General features: G+C 36.4%; 1 protein-coding gene across 5 annotated transcripts in view; it reads right to left on the reverse strand.

The window, feature by feature from the left end:
• LOC311081318 (uncharacterized protein) overlaps positions 1-24,988 on the reverse strand; it is a 67,781-nt gene that overhangs the window by 37,386 nt on the left and 5,407 nt on the right. For all 5 annotated transcript variants that reach the window (XM_084111827.1, XM_084111828.1, XM_084111826.1 and 2 more), the window contains 3 exons: positions 12,790-12,949; positions 9,061-9,181; positions 8,608-8,742 (listed from right to left, as the gene is read on the reverse strand). In XM_084111827.1, coding sequence (XP_083967953.1) covers positions 8,608-8,653 — 46 coding nt within the window. In that variant the 5' untranslated portion in view covers positions 8,654-8,742; positions 9,061-9,181; positions 12,790-12,949. Of the gene's footprint in view, positions 1-8,607; positions 8,743-9,060; positions 9,182-12,789; positions 12,950-24,988 lie in introns of those variants that run through there.

The following is a 24,988-nucleotide window of genomic DNA, read 5'->3' on the forward strand; positions in this document are numbered from 1 at the left end:
CACCTCACAATTTGCACACTGGATTTAACGCATGATTTACATGATTATACCAAAAGTCATTTACATGTATGCCTAGCCATTTACAATCTGGTCTGTAAATGTCGTTTCTTGAAAGGGTAATTGCATTTCCTGCAATCTAAGTTGGAGCCGGTCCGTATAGAACCTGTTTTCCAGTCCAGTCATGCACAAGGTTATATCTGCAAACATGAGAGGCCCAGGATATGCTTTTCCTTGACCTACACAAAGGTTAAAATCTGTTAAAATCTGAGGATCCGCAGTGATGAAGGACCACATTTGGACGCCGTCTCTCCAGACTAATTCCAGGGTTAACAGGCTGTAAATTGCATTGCCAAGACAACTATGGTGGTGGCGTCCACTCAGTTTCACATTCCATTCCAAGAATGCCAAACAGTCGAGCAGACTTGAGATGAGGATCACAAGATGACCTCAGAAACAAGGCCAGGGCCTCTGGGCTAAGTCCAAGTAGATTTTACTAGAAGAGTATCCTTAGCAAATATCCAAGCCTCAACCATTATATATATATATATATAAAAAAAAATAAAAAAAATAAACCAACCATATTAATTAGTCAAATTGGACATCTCATTCAAACAAATGAATTCATGTGACATTATAAATCGTGAAGTTTGCTCTCCAGTTCCATGATAATGTACATAAAAGCATAGCAAGCACCTACTACCCCTGAACCACAGAAAATATCAAAGTTTATTTTCCCTTCTGTCTGAAGAGTGCTCTGCATCTTAAAACAATTACAGATCCGAGACATTTCCAGAAAGATGTGTCACAGAGCAAAGGAAACAACCAAGTGGCAAGTGCTATTGACAGTGTAACCAGCCTGGAAACAATCCCAAAATACAAATCTATAAAAATAACACAAAGCAGAAACGTTCCATACTCTTGTGATCAGACAGTGCACTTCATTTCACTTGAGGTACTGCAGAGAGATGTATGCTTACTCATATTTCAAGGTGACTAATGATGGTGCATATTTCTGTGACAGAAAAAAAAATGATCTTGGAAAAAAAAAAAATTCACCGGGTAAAACAAGGTGGCGTTACTTGGAAGTTGTCCTACACTGCGTCCCAAACAGATGCAACGAGATAAGTTTCAAGCACAAGCAATTTGTTCACAGAGGATGAAAATGTTGCAGGATGTGGTAAAATCACAGCCAATCAGGACAGTGAGAGTGATTTCTCTTGGTTTGAGGGCTTTCTCACACCCACAGTGCACTTCACAGCAGAAACAATTAAAGCTAAAAACACAACCTTGTTTTGCAGTCTGATCTGTGTAAAAAAAAAAAAAAAAAAAAAACCTTAACATCCAATTTTTTTCTAAGCTTGTTTACATTTCATATTTACATATTTATGTATTTAGCAGATGCTTTTATCAAGTAACATTGCATACATCACAACATACATATACATTGTATTAGTTAATATAGTCCCTGGGAAATAAACCCATGGCCTTGACGTTGTTTAAGGTGGGATTACGTGACAAGAAACAGAAACCAAGTGACCGACAAAATGTAATGCCTTTTGCAATGTAAAACTAAGTACTAGAATGTTAGAGTGAGATTTTTAGCCAATCATAAACTGAACCGTGCTTATGTCATGAAATACTCATGAGCTTTGTACAGTTGTAGGAAAAATCACGTTTAGTTCCAGACCAGTGGTGATGGAAAACATGTTAACTGGAGTAAAGATAAGTTTTTGCTTTAGGGTATGTTTACATGACAACAACGTACTAAAAACAGAAACGTTCCTTTGTTTTTTTCGCATTACAAACAACAATTTTGTCAAAATGATCCCCGTTCACACAGATCACAAAAATGATTAAAAACAATGTATTATGCATGCCAGGCCGGTAGTTTTTGTTTTCCATGCATTGTCAGGTCACCAAAACATCGCTGTCGTGTAAATGAACGGCCAAAATGCATAAAAAGATTTCTGTTTGTAGTTGAAAGCGGTGTTGTGTAAACGGCCCTGTAGTTTCTATTTAAAACAGCCAGAGAAAATGTGGTATCCCAGCTAATATGGAAAATTCTCAGTACTTTCATAATGTTCTGGCAAGGTTCTCTCACAGTTATGAACAAATGTTCTTCCAATAAGGTTAATAGAACGTTCGTTCAAAGTTTTCTGGTCTTTAATAACGTTTAAAATGTTGCCACAAAAACATTATTTATACAGCGTTCATTTTAATTGGACGTTAATATAATGTTTTTGAAATGTTACTAATTGTTTCAGAACGTTCAGAGAATATTCAAAAGTAACGTTCCCATAATGTTTACAAAATTATACAATTGAATGTTCCCTTAACATTCACATAACCCAATTAAATGTTTTAATTTGATTCGAACTTTCAAGTGTTTACACATGACATCTTACGAATGGCTCACTTATAGTTGTCACTGCACATTAAACGGAGTAAAAAGGATTTTAACATTGAAAAATTACACACTTCACCTTTAACTCTGAGTTGGAATAAAGTTTTTGTAATGTCTCTTTGCAGCTTAACTGCATGTAACAAAGGTAAGAGGTTATCAGGCATCCTGGTCCATATTTTCTCTGAAATAATTTTAGCTGTCTGGCTGCATGACCTGCCTGAGCAAATCTCTAATGGTGACGACAAGTTTGAAAAAGATTTGGGTCCCTCTCATTTCCTGAACGATCATTCGCATCATGACCACAGAAACCAGAAACATGGAGCGTGATGAAAAAAGACAAATGCACGAGTGCCTTTCCTTGGGCCCCTTTCAAAGCCATGCCAAACTGTCCACCCCTCCCCAAAGAGCGCTGAGTTACTGCCCTGCAGTCCTCTTAAAGCGATTTTCCCCTAAATGTCGAAGAACAGCTCACAAAAGCGTAGATCTGCCAGCAATACTCCTCCCTGACACTAGTTTTATTAGAAACATCTGGAGGCATCGTTACAAGATAGAGAACCACTCAAATACATGCAAAGAGAGAGAGAAAGAGCAAAGGAGTGGATAAATTAGTTTGCAAGAGAAAGTAAGAATTTAAAGTAGCTTGAGAGAGCTACAGAACAACAGTTCTTCTTCATAATGGTGTGGTTGATCAAGGGGGAAATGGCAGCCGTTGAGATAACAACAGTCCCATCCCGAGGCTAATAAGATCTTATTAGAGTTCTTAACTGTCCTGGCCGACTCCACAGATGGATTCTATTAGGCTCATCTTTACACCATCATCATGCAGGTCCTCATCATAATAGCTGAACAAACACGAAGACTCTCATGGAGTTACTCTTAACAACTGGGAATACTTGAATAAAAAAGACATAGGGAGAAAGGATGGGTTGCATTAGGTGCTGTATGAGTGGCTAGACGAGTAATAAAGCCATATCATCCTTTCACGCTAGCACAGTGCAAATAGCTAAGGAAATGAGGGATGATGGCTAATGTCACCCCATTCCCTACTTTCATTTGTACATGTGTGTGGAGAAAAAAAGGAAAGGTTACTGCAAGTATGTTATGGGGTGGTCATACACTTGATAAGGTTTATGCAAATATAATATAAATACACACAATTAAATAACATTTTTATATTATTCATAATTTATATTTTTATTAGATTTTATGAATAAAACAGCTCGTAAACATACCTTCTCACTAGAAAAAAACCTGTCAAACATTAAAGTATTAAGCAATAATTAAAGAGATTTTTCCTTATATCACTTTTTGGCATAAAGGTTCTTTAAAACCCCACTGAATATATTATTTTTTTCCTAAGAGTGAGCACAATTAAATAATATTGTCAAACTTTCCTTTCCTTTATATTATATTATATTATATTGAATAAGACTCTTGCAGACTCTTTTGTCTTGTTATTTTATAGCTAGCATTTTATGTAGGCCTATCCTAAATACAGAAAAGTAAATAAATTAATATAATATAAACTAATAAAATAAAATAATTTTGAATCTATTATAAATTGGTTTTGTTATTTATTATTCATCAAAACCAGAAGCTGTGTGACATTATACCCCTTTGCTCACATTCGTTGTGGGCCTATAAGTAATTTTGTATGCTTGAAGTCTAATATGACTGCACCTTTAAAAAAGAGTATAGGGCAGAGAGAGAGAGAGAGAGTGGGAGATGGAAAATACATTATCATGCATTGTAACAGCATTTTCTCCAGCTAACATTGTGTGGAATGTGCACAGAGGCCTGATAAGCCCTGTATGGAGGTTTGGGCATGCTGGGAAAACGGCCGAGGGCTTTGAACAAACCTGGCTTACTGCGTCCCCGCTCTCACTCTGCCCAAAAACCCCAGAGTGAAGGGAATTTAGCTGATTGTAAAAATTACATTCACACCACTTTCTACTTTATTGCATTTGTGCATTACACAATTTTACATCTAGTAACCTTGATGTAGCAGCGGAGAATTAAATGGCCTATAAATCCAGGCGTTCCGTGCAAACTGGTGGAGACTCTTTTACAATAACATTCTCATTATGTACTGATGAATAGTTATACTGAACACATTACAGTCTGGAACGTGTGTTTTAAGTATGTGACTTATGACTCAGAGAGACACTGACGGTCACTGTGTTGGGAAGGTTAGCAAACAGCAATTTGTGAGAACATGAAGATGTAGGAAGAAACACATGGTTCTTGTTCAGAGAGAGAGAGAGAGAGAGAGAGAGAGAGAGAGAGAGAGAGAGAGAGGCAGGCATTCCATTCTGCATTTGTTTTTTGCAATGGATAATCTGACTATCATTTATTATATTTCAGCATAAGGGTGTTATAGGGGCTTCTTGTTCTGTGAAACTTTTCAAACACTTTTCAGACTACTTTCTTTGATTTTTCCACCAACAATGTTTAAAAAATGTCTGACTCCTTTGTCTTGCTAAGGCTAATTCTTAGATACAATTTTATGTATCCCAAATATGGATATTAAATAACTTTTTTGACATTTATTTACACAATTTTTTTAAATTACAACTGGTTAAAGAATTATGAAATGTTAATTTATGTTGTGCACAGGCACAGCTAATGTCTGTATGTGCATTACATTAATGTAATCTGACAAAGTCCTTTACTCTCTACCCATAGGCCTTTGCCTGTAATGAGTCATTGCAGAGATGTGCAGTCTGCTGCTATGAGAGGTGGAATCTCTGTCCAATGAGATAATAGTATGTGGGCTACAGATAGACAGATAGAGGACACGTGTGATGTCTTCAGCCAAAGTTCCCATATCTCACATGGCTGTAGGTAACCCAGAGGTCACAGATTATACTCTATCAGCAGGACCAGAAGGAATCTCTGACTTTTTTGGCACATTTTCTGCACTGATTTTTTTTGTGTGGAATAGCTGTTGAATTTAACGGAATGGATTTTAACATGGTAAAAGTGTTAGTATACACATTTATCGGTAGACAGAATCATAATCAAATTAGCCAAAATATAAAAAAAACAACCACAAAATCTGTAGAAATGTAAATAACTGAGTAAAAAAAAAAGTGTTATCCCTGCTCTCCTCTATTTATTTAGACGTCTTTTCCATTCTGTTGTATCCCTTTACCACGACCACCACTTTTGTGTGGATTTTACAAAAACACTGGTTGATAATCTGCTGTGTTAGACATTCTGTTTCCAGCCTATAAACATTTGTTGCCACAAAGAAATGGCATATGAGGACATGGCATAGATTTTGAGTGACTCTGACAGACCAAATGAACAACAGACCCCGTTTAGAAATTAAACACAAATAAACACAGTAAAATAAACAGTAAGATGTTGTGTCATTTTTGCTGATGTCTACACAGTGAGATGTATTATTAACTACATGGCTATATATAGAAAAAACATTTGGAATATAGATTTTGTTGTTGTTGTTGTAAACATAAAATAGATACAATCTGAAGATATTTTAGCATACAAAATAATCTAAAACCTAAATAACTCTCACTACCACAGATCAGGATTCTACAATCAGATCTGTCATCCTGGACTTTTGATGCATACCACCCTTGATCACAGGTCAGTGATCATTTTATAAAGAAATGAAAACCACATGTGTACAATCTTCTTCAGTCCACATCCTTGTTTATAGGTAGACCTGCCAAACTGGGTGGCCTGAAGCTCCTGATATAAGACCTGACCTGCCTTCAGCCTCGGGGCTTAACGTTTGTTATAGGCTGCACTGCCAGGGGTCACAACCTCCCATGTCACGCTCTAATTATGATTGTCACATTGATGAGCCAAAGATGGACATGTAAATAGTTTGTGAGCAAACATTTATTTTCCGTTGATAGTAGGGGATGAATGCCGTCTCATGTGTCCTAGTGAAAAGTAAGCCAATAAAAAAAAAAGCACATTTTACCATGTTTGCCATTTGACCAAACCCATTCACACCAAGAACGATATAAAGATACTATAGCGATAACTAGCATCCACACCAGCGAACGATATATTCTGTTTATTCTAAGAGCGCACTACAGTTTTGTCGTCTGCCGCTTTAAATGCTCAAGCTCTCTAAAGCAGGATGGATTCTGATTGGCTGTCAATGTTTTATCGTTCATCAGCTGGAAAAAAATTGCTCTGAAAGTGATTCCAACGATATATTTTCTCTGTACATTATCATTATAGTTATGCTGTGGACTCTGCTATTCTTTTGCATTTAGAACAATTTTTACAACTATATATTTATCGTTATAGTTATTGGATGTAACTTGGATGTATCACCTTGGTGTGAGCGGGCCTTTACTCCTAAAATCAGAAAAAAAAGCTTTTAAAAAACCTATAGCTCTCTGCGTACATGAAAAACTTACAGCAACACATACATACAAACACCCCCAGATTCATTCTTTAGTGTCATGCACACCATGTCAGGAAAAGAATTAGTCTCTTCCCCTCCTTTCATTCAAGGCCATCTATGATCCCATTGGGAGACTGTTTCATATTGGGCAGTTCAGCCTTTGGTTTTATAGTCAAAGCTCGTAAAACACGAGCAGAGGGGAACGGGGAGTGACTGTCTGCCACACTTACATCAAATATGCTGCGCTCGGCTGAAGAGGTTCAGCGCTCTGAGAAAACACTGAATGAAGTGCAATGAAGTGCAAGCCTATGTTGTTGCACGTAAATCAGAGACGGAGACGGGTCGAGGCCATTTTTATTTCTCTGTGAAAGATTTATACAGTTAAACAAAGAGAGACAAAGAACCTACAGTCTTTGTTCAGCTGAGAAAGAAAAAAATAATGATAGAATATACTTAGTGTTGCTTGATAATGCAAGCCTCACTAACTAATGCTCAAACTTGAGATTAAGCAATCAGACATAAAATGGACTATAAAATTAAAATAACATTGTGCAGACAAAAAATACCATAGCCATTTCTGGACTTGAAGGTGGGCTCTTTTGACTTGAGCCACCAACTACTCAGAATACACTAGCAACCGCATAGCAACTATCCACAATAACCCAGCATCATGGAGGCATGTTGGGCATGTTACGATTATTAGTGCACTGCATAGCAAAAAGCTGCCACTATTTAAATTTTAAACATGCATGTACCAATTTTGAACAAAGCTTTCAGGAAGTTCTGAAGTTCATAATCTCTAAATGCGAGGTCACATTTACAGTTGTTCAGTGAATTTTTTGCAGGCACAATCGAGTAATTTATATAGTAATCCACACAATCAGGAATTTTGTGTGAGTGGGAAAGATATCCCCATGCAGATTTTGCAATGGGTTCAAGACCAACAAAAAGTTGCTTGGTTTGAAATTGAGTTCATACATTGCTACACTGTTGACAACAGACTCAAAAATGTTGCTGAAAATTCATTAATGTGACCACACCTCAAGTTTGTAAATGCAAAAAGGATATAGAAAAAACCTGTCAGCTAATGTATAAAAAGGGGATCATTGCAGGTCTGTAGTTTCCTTAATTTTTTAACGGTGCAAAAAGCCCTATTCTGCATGTCTACACTTTATGCCTACTTACTTTTTGTTTTTACATGTTTGATCATTATATTGTTCTCTTCCATGAGCAGAAAGTCATGGAAAGGCATGAAGGCTATTAATCTGTGTTTGTGTAGTCTTGGCAAAGTCCCCCACACTCCCAATCATCCCTGTTCCAAGAATAAAACAGCACAAAGCAAAATGAGTTCAATTCATTTTTCACTTGTATCTGATTCAAAGAGCAGCTGTTCATAAATATGTCTGCATTCTCTAGGGCTTGGAGGAAAACGGGGCTTTTTTTTTTTTTTTTGAAGCACACTCATTGTTATGTTAGTTTTAGTTCCTCCACCAACTATAGGGGTTTGTGAGTGTTTTTACTGCTAGAAAAAAATATGTGTGTTTAATCTATGTATCATTTTCCAAAGCCCCTGCAAGACTGCTAAATGCAGAAGCGTCTTTGAAGACTATTTGGCATGAGTAGCCAAATGCATGTCTTACAAACACAAGCACCCTCGGCCCATTAATCAGTCAGATTAATCTCCGAGAAAACAAAGGAAGAGACTACTTAACCCTTTCCAACAGAGGTTGTGTCAGAAAACAGACGTTGCAAGGTTATAGGATTCATCAGATCATATATCATCAATCCATGCATTCATCCATTTCATACTAACCTTTTCTTTTCAAGGGCTTCATTCTTTCTAGGTTCCTCTTGCGCATCACTGGAGTTCCTGTCAATCATCTTAGAAACACTTGTTCCCCTTTAGGCTTGGATGGATTAGGGTTAGGGTCATCTCTGATAATCTTGCCTATAAACACAAGACGGTTAACAAAGACTCAGACCAATAAATATGTGTCCTCATCAGTATAATTATTTTACCATTAAAATGCACAATAATGGCACAATTTTAAAGTGAATCAGATTAGACAATAGCAGCTTTTATTCGTCTTGAGCCAATGAAACAAATTATCTTTATGTAAATCCTTATGTATTTGTGTTTAAAAGAGCTGCTTAATATAATTCAATCCAAAACAAAGCATTACTCTCAACCAATGAAATGTTAAAACCTTGTCAGTGAGATCAGGGGCATTCTGGGTTGAAAGGTTAATGCATGCATGCTACTCACCAATGACTAGCTGGGGCAAAATCTGTTGTCACGGTAAATAGTGCTGTCTATTTGTTGTTCAGACAGGTGCATGTGAAATCCATATCCCAAAACAACTGGGGGGCATCAGTGAAAGACAATCCTGAAAGAGAGGAATAGAGAAGAAAGTGAATGTCCACAACATGAAAACACTGAATCAAACATGCCTAAAGGTTAAGGCCCGACCTTTGTTCACAAATAACTTCTCAGTAGGAAATGTGCATGATTCATTTTAGGGTTAAAGAGAGCTCTGGGGGCTACATGAAAAATGTGATGTTGTAAAACACAGACTTACAGATCTTGACAAGAGTGGGCTGCACTGCAGGTGTCTGCCAAGGGACATACAGTAAAGTGCCCGCACACACGGAATGTAAGAGTCATAGAAAGTTCACGAGTATATATGAAATCCCCTATGCTAAATATATATGAAGTCTGAATGATATACAGGGTCAAAAAGTCTGAGACCAAATGCTGCTATTTTGCATCCAATTTAAACCTGGAAAGAATATGTAATATTAATATTAATATTAATTAATATTAATATTAATATTAATAATATTTAGACTACTGAAACACTTTGGTTGGGATATGGTCCAGAAGAAACATGATAACCATCCTAGAATGATCAAGGGCCTTTGTGTCAAAAAAAAGAAAGAAAAAAAAAACGACAGAAAGAGAAAAGTAGATTAAGGCTCTTGTGACCATATAAAAACCTCTTGTGTTAGTTTTTATTTCATGTTCAGTAACTTCAGTATTCTGTGTTGTGCTTGTGGTAAGTTATTCATTAATTGGCATGTGCACGCACAACATTCAGCCCCCCATACTGGGGGTCTGACCTAACTCCAGCTGTGAATCAATGTAGCAAGTGAGAGAGGTTCAATAATGCCCCATCATGGTGGTTTCAATGCCGTATTGATCTGTAATGCCACAGATGCTCTGCAGTGAGAGTTTGAGCCTCACGTCTTGTATGCCACGAAACTCACTGCCTTTGCAATATTCTTTTGAAATGAATGTGTAAAATCATCCAAACATGTTTAATAATGATTGAAGGAATAGGCCAAAAAAAACAAAACATTCTGTCATCATCTACTCACTATCATGTCATTCCCAACCCGTATGACTTTCTTTCTTATGAAGCTCCAAAAAGCAGAACAAGCACCATAAAACCATCATAAACATTTGTTCATAACATCTGTATGCTCCAAGAAATATGACAGCTTTGTCTAAGAAATTTTAAGTCTTGAAAATCTTGGCTGGCAGCTGTGGTCACCATTCACTTTCATTGTATGAAAATAAAAATTGGACATTTTTCCTTAAATTTCTCCTTTTGCAGAAGAAAGAAAGTCATTCCATTTTACAAGACATGAGGGTAAGTATATAAAGACAGAATTTGATTTTTTGGGTGAATTATCGCTTTAACTTTCCCAGGCTCGTCTCACCAATAAATGACACATTTTAATTGAGACAATAAAATTGCAATGTTGACCTAAAAACATAGCAAGACCCATTCCTGTATACATTAAATAACTTTATATACTGTAAATAATGGGGCTGTAAATGCCGATTTAATCCTTCAACATCATAAATTACACTTTCACATAAAACTGCACATAATAGCTGACCCCTATTAGGGCATATAACATATTTGCATTGACTATACATCACAGCAGGGGGTTAAATACAGCTCTATGCCCTATTTTAGAGCAGTACAGCCCTGGCACATGACTAATCTAGCAAATGAGGTTAATTGCAGCCATTGTTTAATGATGCTCTGGTCTCGTTATTGTATTATTTGTGAATCTAATTTGACAGGTCGATCCCAAAGCAGGAAAATAACTTTTCCAACCCCAATCCCAAACACATATACAAACAGACACACAGGGTTCTGTTGAGGACAAGTTGACACCAAATCTCTTTGTGAACCAATGGTTCGTTAGTAACAGCTGCAGTGTTTTTATACGGGCCTGAGGGCTGCATTATCCATGAACCAAAGTGTAAACAAATGACCAGGGCTTGGGAGGGGGAGCCTGGATCTTCCCTGGGGCTGTGCCAATATATGGAGCACAGAAGAACAATACTTGCAATATGCAATAATGTTTAGGCTGGTTTAGACTATTTAATTAATTTTGGTATATTCAGGGTATTCATTAAAAGCAGAGAAGGCACCAGATTAATCATTTATAGGTGTAAACTCCAAATTTAGGGTGACGAGTGCCCCTTAAAAATGTCAATAATAATTTATTCATTTGAAAATAAAAAATGTAATTGAATGCATGAATGGGAATGCATTAATTGAATAAATGTTTACTTTATGTTAAGACTTACAATATAAGTCTTTAAATTTTATATATATATATATATATATATATATATATATATATATATATATATATATATATATATATATATTAAATAATATAAATCACTTTATAAATTGACATATAAATATATTATAAATTAATATTTTAAAATGTAACAATAAAAGTATACATTAATAAATAATGTTTTAAGTGCAATAGGCTATATATTAAAAAGAAGTTTAAAAACGTATTATAAAAAAATACATCAATATATTATTGAAAATCTAGCTTGACAGCCATGGTCACCATTCACTTCCTCTGGACATTAAATTTCTCCTTTTGTGCAAAAAAGAAAATCATAAAATTTCACAAGACATGAGGGAGAGTAGACGATCAAAGAACAATTAGCTGGCAAATGTTTTTTTAAAGGTTTGCACTTAAAATTATATATTACTGTATTGTCTTTAAATACATTTTATAACTACTTTAAATATATTCGCACTTAAAAATTATTTTAAAAAGCATTTAAAGTTTTTTCATCCATTTTATCCATTTGCCAGATGCTTTTCTTTATCCAAACTAATTATTCATCAGAAGTAATTCACATTGCAACACCCTTCTAATTATTACATGAAATTAAAACTTTCATGTAATTACGACTCAACGTATTTTGCTCTTTTTTGACTTATTTAACTATACACATGGACAAAACAACCAGGGCTGTGTTTCCAAAAGCATCGTGAGCTAAGTTGATCGTAGAGACCATTGGTGGCAATTTGTCTACGATCTACTTAGGCTTACAATGCTTTTGGGAAATGCAGCCCAGGTCTCCTACATGTGAAATGTGATTAAAGTCTTAAATTCAATCATTTTAAATGGTTTAAGCTAAAGAGCTACACTAAAGGGTTAAAGATGCAGACTTGTGATACTACCGTCCCTGTGGTCACACATTTGGTTATTTGGCCATGATGTGGCCACTGAGCGGCCAAAAATGAGCCTAATAGATGATGTATGTTGGTCTGTCAGATGGAAAGGCGCCTTGTTGGCAATGTTCATCCATCATGATGCCCAGCCATCCATTTAGCCTCTGACACTACACCAACCAAACAGCCTAATCCAATTGCTCACGCTAAAGGGACAAGTTTAGGGTGATAGGGTGACTTTTCCTAAGGGGGAACGGTGGCTCTCTTTTGACTCTAAAAATATGAATGTATTTTGTTTAGAATTGTAAAAATGTAGTCCATGAATGTGAAAATGATAATGAATGGCAATGATCTTTTAAATAGAATGTGTGTCTGAAATTCATTCTTTTAATGTTTTCCTTCAGATAACTGTAAGCAGACTTGCAGGTTTGTGCTTAAACATTGTGTCTCTCAAATCAATGTGTGGGTGTGTATAATGATTTGTCCACCTTCTTAATGATGAAGTCAGACCCCATTAGTCTACCGAACGCCTCAGTCTCCTCAGCCACTGGGGTGTCGCCACTGTTTCCCTCCGGGACTGACGACCTCTGACTTTAGCAGAGTAAAGGTTGTCTCCGTGGGGAACCCTGCAGCTTTGGGGGCATGTTCCTGCAGAGAGAAGAAAGAAGCATGTAAACACACAGTTGGAGATATCCAGAAAACACTCAAATGAGACAGTGAGAGTGTTCGTACCAGTCAAGAGCCAATCCCACCCAATCCACATTCAACTCATTGATGTATGTCTGACTGAACTGTTTTGTTTTACGATTAATCTCTTATGAACTATTGCATGATTATATCTTAAACATCAATTTTACTTTCATAGCTGTGAACAAATGAACAAATTGGTGCTCAATAACCATTTCTTATTTTATTATCAATTCTGAAAACAGTTGGGCTCCCTAATATTTTTATATCTTTGTGGAAACCGTGATACTTTTTTGGGGATTTTTTTTTTCATTTATGTTCATTTAAAAAGACAAATAAGACTTGTATGCACTGTTAAGTGTTAGTATGTAAAGCTGAAACAAGATGGCTGGTGACAAACAATGTTAGCTTCACTCCCAAAAAAAAAAAAAAAATGGGAGTTTTATTGATTTCATATTTGCCACTCCCTTTTCATCATCCAACACAAGCGTTTTTAGAGCTCGGAGTGTTTTGTCGAAACCTTATTAATTTCAGTAATAAGTAACAAGTGATTAATGTTGTATTCCTTAGCTGTCAAGCTAAGTGCAGAAAAACACATACAGTGCTGTTATATATGGCAGCCATGATGAAGACTTTCACTTCAAACTGGTAGGAGCGGTCTGGAGGCCCGAGATCTGTTTATGCTTTGTTTAAAACCCTCTCTCACATTTGTTCAGCTGGGTTGCTTTTCTTGGCATTAAACCATGAGGGCCCAGTACCGCAAAATCCAAATCCCCCTCAACCAGGTCCTCTCTTGGCTCCATTGACAGTCTGCACCTTGCCAAGTAGAGATGAGGAAATATATATATATATATATATATATATATATATATATATATATACAATGTAAAAAACACATTATAGGTCTAACTTTAGCATTAGGAAATTTTATCCATGCATATTTGTTCTGCTCCAGTTCGTAACAACCTCTGATGCTGTTGAAACCCCCATAATGCATTGCAACATCAGGGGAGTCCATGAGCCCACGGCACGTTTTTTGTGGTTACTTGTGGGATTATTATTCCCTGTGGAATGTGTATCTCTTTGTTTCAAGGGCATCTACTTTGTGATTCATGGAATGAAGGGGTGTGTTGGACATGACTGTAGTCATTAAGTCTAAGTAAACAATGACTCTGTAAGTACGTTGAAAATAAGGGCTCTTCTGTTCATATGATAAGAGGATGTTGATGGAAAGGTAATGCGAAGCATGTTGACGACCGATCTTTGTGGGTCTTGGCTCTTCTGCCGTGGCTTTCTCTTTTATTCTTTGTCACTCCCTTTGTTATTTTCCTTATCGTTGTAAAATACAATATTTGTAACACACCACACTGAAGGATCATGTGACACTGTAGACTGGAGTAATGGCTGCTGAAAATACAGCTTTGTTTCACAGTAATTTTAAATATATAAAAATATTTCACAATATTATTGTTATGGCGATTGATTCAAAAACAGCTCATGATATCCAGATTATTTCCAAATGTCACACGTCAGGTTTGTTGGTGGCGCCATTTCAGATAAAGTGCCGGCATGAATTGAATGTGAAAGGCGCCAGAGGTCTCACCTATTCTCATGGCTGCTAGTCCATTTGGCGTGACCCAGACTGGCTGGGGTTTTTTCATAAGGGCATCATGACAGATGATTAGTGAGGACACATGAAGTCAGAGATTGTGGTATGAGAGAACGTGGTGTCCTGGATAGCAGAGGGTAGGTGTCAAAATGTTTATCCATACCATGGAGAGAACATATGACAAAGCTATATACCACTCTATCCTCAAAGCTCCCAAACAGCGTATTATTAACTCCACACGTCATTTTGAAAGGACTGCTGCAAATCACTTCATTTCTTCATGGAGCCTTGAATAAATCATCTAGTTCATCAATCCAAACCAGATGAGCTCTGAAGAGGCAGATGAGTCTTTAAATCAGGCCAATATGAAGTGACATTCTGCATTCTGTGTCAGGGCTGAATCAGACATTAGACATGCCCAGAGTCAAGTCTGACACTTTAAGCCTGACAGTAGCACTCAGAGCAGGTCAAGCAGATCAACACAGTACACAAAATGAGCTCACAGTGAATTCCATTGTGAGTCACTGCATGTCATTTTAATTTGGCACATTGCTCCTTAGATTTCAAATATAACTTCAGAATATATTTAGTAATCAGCATGATCTTTTTGCTTTGGTTCATTAAGAAGTAAAATTAAAACAAAATTAAACATTATATATAGGTTATTCTTTTCTCCTTTGATCATGTCTTAGAGCATCAAGTGAGTCTGGATTGCCAATAGTGCCCCTCAAGAAAGAATGAAAGAAAAAGCAAGCAAGTAAATAAATAAATTTCTCATTAAACAAAACTATCAACATCTGAACCCCTTGGGAGCTGCATTTTTTTTCCACTGTGTAATTTGGTCATTTGTTTATTGTTTGTTTGTGTGTGTGTGTGTGTGTGTGTTCAAATAACAGGAAAGGAAGAAAAATTGTCTCTAGGGCTTCGTTCCAGGTGCATCTGGTATTTTGTACAGCTTGGCATCCAGACTGAGGTTGCTAATGGATCGATATGAATTACAGAAGGAAGATTCCTAGACAACATGTAATCAAGTTCTAAAACAAGTTTCTTATGCCCATTGTAAATTCTCACTGTCCTGAATGCAAAAAAAACAAAAGCACTTTTCCATTACTTTTGTGTCAATAAAAAGCAACTTAAGAAAACGAGTCACATTGAATTTCATGACACCAATTTGCTATGGTTTTTAAAGCTAGCTTCACATTTCAGCACATAATATCTGAAAATCAGACAGGAGCTTCTTTGCATTTCTTCGCCTGAGATACATAAATACAAACGGTTTGCTGTTTTTCCTCATAGAATCCCAGTCACCGAAATCAAGATTGCTGAGAGTGAGGAGAACGATTAACATTTCCGAGGTGTATCTATAATGATTTTACAGTGTGCGCCTATCCTCCGGAATAGTTTGTGTGCAGAGCATAGTACTGAAGGAGCAGAGATTACATTCTACACACGTTCAGCTGTTTTCGCTGGCACAGGTCTGTGTTTACATAGTTGTGAGAATGGTGAGAGATGCCGTGCTCCGTTGTGGAAATCCACTGTGCTTGTGGAAACTGAAAAGCCGTCTACCTCAGCCCTGAGGTGACAAGCCACTTCCAAACTGGTTAACAAAGTTTAAAAGCCAAAGCTTTTAAACACAGATGTGCCTTTGGAATTTTCTCTGTAAAGTAACTGTCATTTCAGTGTGGTTTGATTCCACTTAATCTGTGAGATCAGACCGTTAAACATGACAAGTGCCTTGTCTGGAGAATATGATTGATATAAGCAGGAAATATGTCATAGATATTCATAGTGCTGAGTTAAGTTGAGAATCTACTTGTGTGTTTGTAAGTTGGCACTAGGAAGCCATCTGTCAGGCCAAATATGGCAATGAGAATGTATACTGGATTGGAGAAAGTGGGGAGGAGAAGGTCCTCTGTGATTAATTAGAGATCCTGATGGCAAGGACAGGTGCAGTCTGGAGAGAAAGAGAGAGAAAGACTGGTGAACAGTCCTTTGGGAACAAAACACTCTAACACACACAACATTCTATCTGAGCACTTAGAAAGGGCACCTCGCTTTAAGCACCAACACTTTTAGATACACAGACACTCGTTTATCATAATGCCATCATGTTTTGCCCTGCTATTCTCAGCTAAAGGTAAATGATCACACTGGGGAAGAATATATGTGTCTGTTACTATCTGTCTGTCACTGTCTGTCTGTCTATCTATCTATCTATCTAGCTATCTATCTAGCTATCTATCTAGCTATCTATCTTTGTGTTGTGCCAACATTCAAAATGTGTTTAGACAAGGAATATTTGGAAATTTTGGAATATATGGTTAAATTTGTCAACCCAGCACATTAAAGCATTTATTTGAAGGAAAATGTAATTATTCTGTAATCAATAATGATTGAGTGCTCATTTGTTTGTGTGTAACTCATGAGTGAGAAGAGCAGAGGTGTGCTGCTCATTATTTAGAACAGTGGCCCTTAAAACTGAATGTCACACTAATGTGTGTTTCTAAATGTCTCTGGCCTGCAGTGTTGGGGAACATGCATTACAACTTACAATTAATGTGAGTTATGTAATTAGATTACTTTTTTCAAGTAACTAGTAAAGAAACTTCTTTTAATTTTACAAAATATCTGAGTTACTTTTTCAAATAAGTAATGCAAGTTACTTTGTTTTCCTATTTATTGACTGACACCTCTACTGTCCACATGTGGAGAGAAATCGTGAATGAGGTGCAAAGGCAACGTGTGTGCTGTGTAAACATGATGGTTATTGTAGTTCTAGACTAGACGTGCCCAATCCTGTTCCTGCCGATCGACTGTCCAGCACAGTTCATCTCCAACCCTAATCAAACACACCTGCCTTTAATTTTCAAGTGATCCTGAAGACCTTAATTGGTTGCTTCAGGTGTGTTTGATTAGGGTTGGAGATGAACTGTGCAGGACAGTCGATCGGCAGGAGCAGGATTGGGCACCCCTGTTCTAGACGAACTGTGAGCATTTTTTGACTATTGTTCAAGTAAAAGATTTCCTGTATCATAAATCGATTAACTTTTTCTTAAAAACAATGAAAAACGTAATTCCTCTAAGTTTAAAAAAAGGTCACTCTACAAAAATTTGGAACAACCATAAAACAAAATTTCCTGCTTATGAGTAGCACTTCCTAAAACTTTCTGCAACTGTTTAGAATTTTCTAGAAATGTTTTTTCTAGAACAGTCCAAATCTTGGTATAAATATATATATATATATATATATATAGTGTTGAACTTTCTTCTCCAGCGTCCTATTCTTCTGCAATTGAGAATGGCAGCACAGCTGATATGTTTAGTTGAGCTACGCTATTTACTATACGGGTGTGAATTTGCATTTCCTTTTGCATTTGCACTTTTGGTGTGATGTAAAGGGCCTTTACATTTGCCAAAAACAGAACTTTGAATGGAAACATATAACGCAAAACCAACGTAATGCATTACTTGCCATAAAAAGTAACTAAGTAATGCAATATTGTAACTCTTTAAAAAGTAACATTCCCCAACACTGATGGCCTGGCTACACTTCAGCCAACAGTCACAGTGATGAGCATGCACTTAAGTTCCTACAGGTTTGTTCAGTGTCAGTTCTTGTTTGCGTGTGTGGCAGGGAGAAAATCAGAGAGATGACACAGAAAGACAGATAAGGATAAGTGCACGTCTGAACAGATGAATGAGCACAGATAAAGATCAACTTCTACAGAGAATTGTGTACTCTAGTTTGGAATGGAAGATGGAGAATAAAATGAAAAATGAAAATGGATGGAGAAATCTTGGAAAGAGGGCCAAACAGAAGACGAGAACAAAGAGAAAAGGAGAGAGGTTGTGTAAATGATTTAGAGAGAATAGGAAGTCCAAAAGTGACAGTGAAAGTTTTCATTCTGAATTTACTTGATGGATTTGGCCTGAATGTATTTAAAGCTGCAGTCTTTACAAAAAAGATTTACAAAATGTAGCCTATATAATAAGCGAGTATCATCATAAATCCATTTTCCAAACTGTGTTTTGGTCTTTTCATCACTACAGTACACCTATAATAAGTGTTTATATCCGGATTCCGGACTATTTTAGATGGGTCGTTCCACTGCGGAGTAGCCCAGTACATACGTGACTCATCATAGACATAAACAGAGAGAAGTAGCTCCGGCTACAATGTTCTTCCACAAGACTCATGCAGTTCTGTTTATTAACCGGTAGAGAGCCAAAAGTAGTGGACTGTAGCTTTAAGAAAAAAATGGCTTTTGTCTCACAGATAAGACCAGATTTTGGTTTCTCTACAATTTAAAATAACTGTTTTCTATTTGGATATATTTTAAAATGTAATTTATTCATGGCAAAGTTGAATTTTCAGCAGCCATACCTCCAGTCTTCAGAGTCACATGATCCTTCAGAAATCATTATAATATGCTGATTTGGTGCTCAAGAAACATTTATATTAATCAACAATTAATATTGTTGAAAACTGTTTTTGCTGCTTAATATTTTTGTGGAAATCCTCCACTACTATTCAAAAGTTTGGGGTACATATATTCTTTTTTTTAAAGAAATTAATATTCAGTTTGAAATTCAGAAAATTTTGTTATAACATGATAATGACAAGGATACCAGATATCGCCATCTTTAGATATCAGAGATAGTGCTTTATCCAACAAACTCACAAAATTTTAGTTTAAGAAAAGGCAAAGAGAAATGAGATCAGCTTGAATCTGGAGAAATGTGGTGGGTAAGGAGTAAAAAAAGAAAGAAAAGAATGATAGATGTGTGGTGGAAAAAAAAGAAGAGAAAAGATAAAGTGCCCAAATTCCACAGAAAGACAGACATACTGAGTGAAAAAGATTAAGAAATGATTATCATACAGTTACAATGAGGGATAGACCAAAACAGAGTGAAAGAGACAGAAACCTCTATGACTGGATCTGCTTTAGGAACATGGAGAAAGGGCTGGTCTCAGCAAGGCACCATGTAGAGTGTTTTCCGTTTTCCCTGAACAGCCATTTCTCAAAGCCTCTCCTAGAGGTGAGGACAGAGGCCGTCTGGCACATGCTCAACAGATGTCTCTTCAGAAACTGTCTTTTAACTACAGGGACAAAACTATGTGTATTCCCAGCCTGGACACTCCAAAGCTAAGAGTAATTACCCTAGAAAACCAACCAATGGATGAAAGATTAATTTCAGACATAGTTAGAAATGATAAAAAAAAATCAGATGCATGCATCATTGCTTTATGTTTTGAGAGTCTGTTTTATTTTAACTGTCATCCGAAGTTGAACTATTTGTATAACCCTGATTTACTTTGAAATTTGTGTTCATTGCTCCAGGCTTGAATTATTGGGTTCATGCACAATGGCAATCTTTCTTACAGTAGGATCTATGATTAAGCCTTGTAATGAATTCATTTTTACCGGCTGAACTATAAAACACAGGGTTTAACGTCAGGCTCAGACATGTGTGCGTGAATGTGGACTCTGCTGTGTCGTCACACATCCTTAAAGGGACAGTTCACCACAAAATTAAATTTATTATCATTTATTCACCCATACATCACCTTCTAACTCAAAAGAGCTTCTGCAGAATGTACAAACTGGAAAGAAAAGGTAGTTACAACAATGTTTCGTAATGTAAAATATATTTTCAAGACGGAAAACAAGATGTCTAGGGGTTAATTAACCAAAAAAGTGTAACATAACATATGGTGCTGCAAATGCAATTGACCTCAAACGAGCCATGACGGAAAATTCCAGAGAGACCAAAGAAACAAACAAACTCCAAACACACTAATTAAACAATTATCTTTTTAACCTATCAAAATGGTCCAAACTGGCACAATGGGGTGAGGAAATAAACGTTGTAACTAAATGAGAAAGAAAGAAAGAAAGAAAGAAAGAAAGAAAGAAAGAAAGAAAGAAAGAAAGAAAGAAAGAAAGAAAGAAAGAAAGAAAGAAAGAAAGAAAGAAAGAAAGAAAGAAAGAAAGAAAGAAAGACCATGTGAATGTCAATTAACTTTTTCTCTTCTAGATCCTCTGGTTGCGGGTGGTCACAGGTAGAGGAGGAGGATAAAGGTTCAGGGTTTCACGGCTGCAAGTTTCACACCAAAAGCAAAGCCCTCCCTTAAGAGTGTCCTGTGACCGCTGGGTCAGGAGAGGGGCAGAAACTCAAACCCAGAGAGACTGAATGGGGAGAGCTAGACTTCCTCCTGATCTTCACCTCAGCCTGGTGCAGACAGCCTATAGAGGCGCTCACAGTCTCACAGGCCGGCTTATCTCAGAAACATGAGAGAAGCCGTTTGTCAGGGGAGCGGGGTGCGATCCTCCCAAAATCTGCTTTGGATTTTGGTTACAGTCTTTGGTTCATTTTAGCTCTGAGTACTTGCAGAGGCTTCATATAATTGAAGTGTGCTTTACATGGTCTGAAGACAGTCACGGTTTTGTTTGTTTGTTTGTTTTTTCTTCTAAATTCACCAGTATAATAAAACTAAATTGTAATCGAAATTTTATATGAAGGATTTTTGAAGCACTAATGGTCAAGCATTTGAGAACAAGAAAAAATGGTTAATGAGGTCTGGGTTACTGGGACTTTGTAGTGTTTAATCTCCACATTCAAATACCAAAAAAAATTGTTGGCTGAGCTCTTCAAATGCTTAGTTGTCAGAGCATCACAAAAACAAAAGTACGAAACAAAACAAATTAACAAGGTTGCTTGTTAAAGTCTCAAAAAAGTTATCTTCATAGCATCTGCAGATTAAAAAAAAAAGTTTTAGGCTGTTAATAAGGCTGAGAGAATCTCAGTTTGGTGTTCAACATCTCAGTTTCTCTCCTACATTTCCCTCTCCGCATTTGCATTCCCCCATTCCCTCCTTCCTATCCCCTGACTCGTTGGCCTCTGCTTTGCCCTTGGCTCTCTTATACGACTGTGACATTCCACAGGACAACCTGGAGCTCTGTGACGCCCTTCACTTCCTCCCTGCCAAGATGGGAAAACAACCTTCACTCCAAGAAGCCTTTGGGCTCTGCGTCCAAAACGAGAAAATCAAGATCAACCTACACATGCTGCAGATTAGAAGCTATTCACAGAAATATGAAGAATTTACTGAGGCAAAACAAAGGTTTTAAACTCAAAGTTTAGAGGTTTTAAAATAAAACAACTGTCCGAAAAATTTTGAAAAGCGCATGATCAAATGAACAAGTAGTCAGATGAGATTAATTTGAGACAGACTTTGGGGTGGTGTGGTGTCTTCTTCCATTTTTCCCTTATTTTCACTGTTTGTCTCAGTTTTCCTCAGTAAACATCAATCCAAAAAATGAGACCCTGCCCTATACCCCCATCCTATCAAACCACACTATTTTACTACCCAAGGCCAAGCAGGAAACAATTTAGATATTTGCTTGGTCCTGTCCACAACCACCCACAATTTGTTTTACATTCCAATCAATGATCTAGCACAGTTCCGGTTAGTCTTCCAAGTATCAGTCATAGTCTCACCCTGGGTTTTGTTTGTTTAGGCGGTTTCATAAGTACTGAACTGAAATCCATTGGGTTAATATTGGTTTAAAGAGTGTCAAGAGAGATAATGATGTTAATGAGAGATCTGGCATTAACAGCGAGCTAGAGTTGATGCTATGGTTTTAGTCAACAGGATGATGAACTGTAAAGAAGTGAAGCAGAGCCAGTGACAGCAAAGAACACAAATCAGGTGTAAAACCGTACTTGTCGAACTGCCAAGTATTTCACTATCCCTCACTAATGAAAGACTGGAAACAATGTGTGACCAAGCGTTAGAGCCCCACAACTCTGAAACAAACATCTCCAAGCAGCACTTGGCCTCGGAGTTAACTGGAAATGAAAACTCAATTTGCACTCATTATATGGAAAACTCCACAGCAGTTCAGTTGTACTCAACTGGAACCAGAGAAACAGAGAAAAACACACAACTTTCAAGCCTGGTCCTGCACACTGACTTTTGCAACCCTATAGATCATCATAATGACGCTGATTGTTTAAACATGCAGTTTTCTCAAAAAATAATTTTAGAGGTAAAGTGGAAAATAGATGATATTTTTTATGATATTGTAATATGCTGATTTGGTGTTCAAGAAACATTTCTTATTAAACGATTGTGCTGCTTAATATAAACAATATAACCAAAATGTATGCTCATAAAATAATTTGTAATGGGGAAAAAATTTATTGAAGTAAAATGCCGGAAGCATTTTACACTAGTGGTCTTTCTGAACCCATTGTATGTTTTTATCTTTGTCTTAATATTTGACGGTGAAACCTTAAACAAAAAAGAAAAGAAAGCAGCAAACTGCTCTAGTTATAAAAGTTCCCTCTGCACTGTAAAAAATGATTTTATGTCAAAGTAAATAAAACAGGAAAAATCATGTATCTTTTGCTAAGAATAATTTTGTAAAAATGAAAACTTTAGTATATTAAGTAAATCCTAATTATATACTAATTTTTTACTTGTAAATATTAGACATCCAACAGACAAGTGAAATTGACTTCTGACTCTCTGGCATATTTACATGCATTAATTAAGTACTTGAAGCAAATTTTAAAAAATCAAGTAAAATTTAGTCCTTGAAGAAAGGAATCTGCGCATGCGCAGAAAGAAGAAAACACGCGATGATTGAGGGATTTCGAATCTCCACTCCAACGGCTCTCGACAGGTAAGCAACAGTAAAAAACTGCATTATATTACGGATTTATAATGATTTTTTGATTAATTCAACGATTGTCTTGTCATCACTTCATGCTATACATTTGAAAAGTTTAGTGTTCTTAAGTTTAGAGACATGCTCCAGAAAAAAGTTAAGGGAGAGGCAGAGGCAGAAAGCACCCTGTTTATTTTCTTTATTTTACAAAAGCACAATGTTTTATTTCGATTGAAAGTGGAAAAAGTAGACATTTAACAGTTTATTTTTTCATATTTCTTAAGTCTGTAATCTTTATGACCAAAAATGACGGAGTATAAGTCTAATTTGCTGCTACGCGCGGGCGCTTTTGCCGACTCAAGAGAGTTAATGACGAGTTAACTTTGTAGACGTTAGCCATATTTTTTTTCTCAGTTTTAAACTTTACGTTTTACACGATTTATCAGTAATTACGCCTAAAAACCATGAATATGTCACTTAAATCATGATCTTTTTGTTTAATATTTATTTTGTGTGCAATTTTCTTTATAGATGACAAATATTGGCCACGAATTAACAATAGGCCTAAGTGAGAAGGTTCTCGTTCCCTCATCGTGCACAATATAATTCATTTCCTCATTCATTTGCTAAATCGTGCATAGCCTACTATCTATTAAATGGTCCCTGCTTTTACTAAATCGTAACCACGTTGTAAATGACAATAATTCATACTCCCAAATTCCTAATTCGTAGCCTTGATATCTGCTGTGTGTCACATGTTAGCATTAATGTGTGTAAATTGACTATGAGAGTAAGGTCATGCAGGATGTTTTTAATGATTTGGTTTAAATGAAATGAATAATGTGAATGCAAATTAATTAACTTTTAATTTAAAAGTATTAGCTGTTTACTGATTATTGTTTTTTTCTCTCTCTCTTTTCTTAATTTCAGGATATTTCTCAAATGCATTCAGCCCTTTGTGCCTCCGTTGCTGTAAACCGGTTGAGAGGGACAAAGAGAGAGACCGAACACACTGAATTGTTATTATTGTCATTATAGGTTTCTGTATATGCTTATTTCTTAATAAATTACTCTTAACTGCACATTGTCACAGTATTATTTTGTCACATTATAAGAGTAACATTTAATTTAATTTAAAATAATTAGCAGCACTGCATAAAACAAGTAAAATGTATTTAAAATATCAAGTGGTTTTACTTAATTATATTAACTATATCAGATTTGTAAGTAAAAATTACTCAATATAATTTAACAGGCCAAGTTATATGTACTTATTCACTTTGTGAATTTTACTCGGCTTAGTTAAGTAGATTTACTTAATTTCCATCAATGTGAAATTTACTTGAAAAAAATTTGTGCAAAAACTTGCCTTATAAAAATTGAGTAAATTCTACTTATTGTTTTTCTCAGTGTGTTAAACAGACTGTCCAATTACAACAAAGATAATCTGACCTAATTGAGGAAAGTTTGCAAAGCCTTGGCTTGGTTTTTAGTCCTTGACATTAAGTCCCCTGAAATCATCTGCATCCGGACCTCAAAAGAGCAGCTGACTTCAGTATGTGCAGCAAACTTCCGTTCTGTCAATTATGTCCAGAGAAAAACGCTAATTAAAGCCTCTCTAATAGGGCATAGAAGGGACCAGATTGACTTTATGTGATGGGTAGACCAGGCGGTGAAGTATTTAAGTGTGCTTGACCTGTTTTGAAAGTAAGT

This window comes from Abramis brama, assembly GCF_963993115.1.
Source record: "Abramis brama genome assembly, chromosome: 4".
Taxonomy (NCBI): domain Eukaryota; kingdom Metazoa; phylum Chordata; class Actinopteri; order Cypriniformes; family Leuciscidae; genus Abramis; species Abramis brama.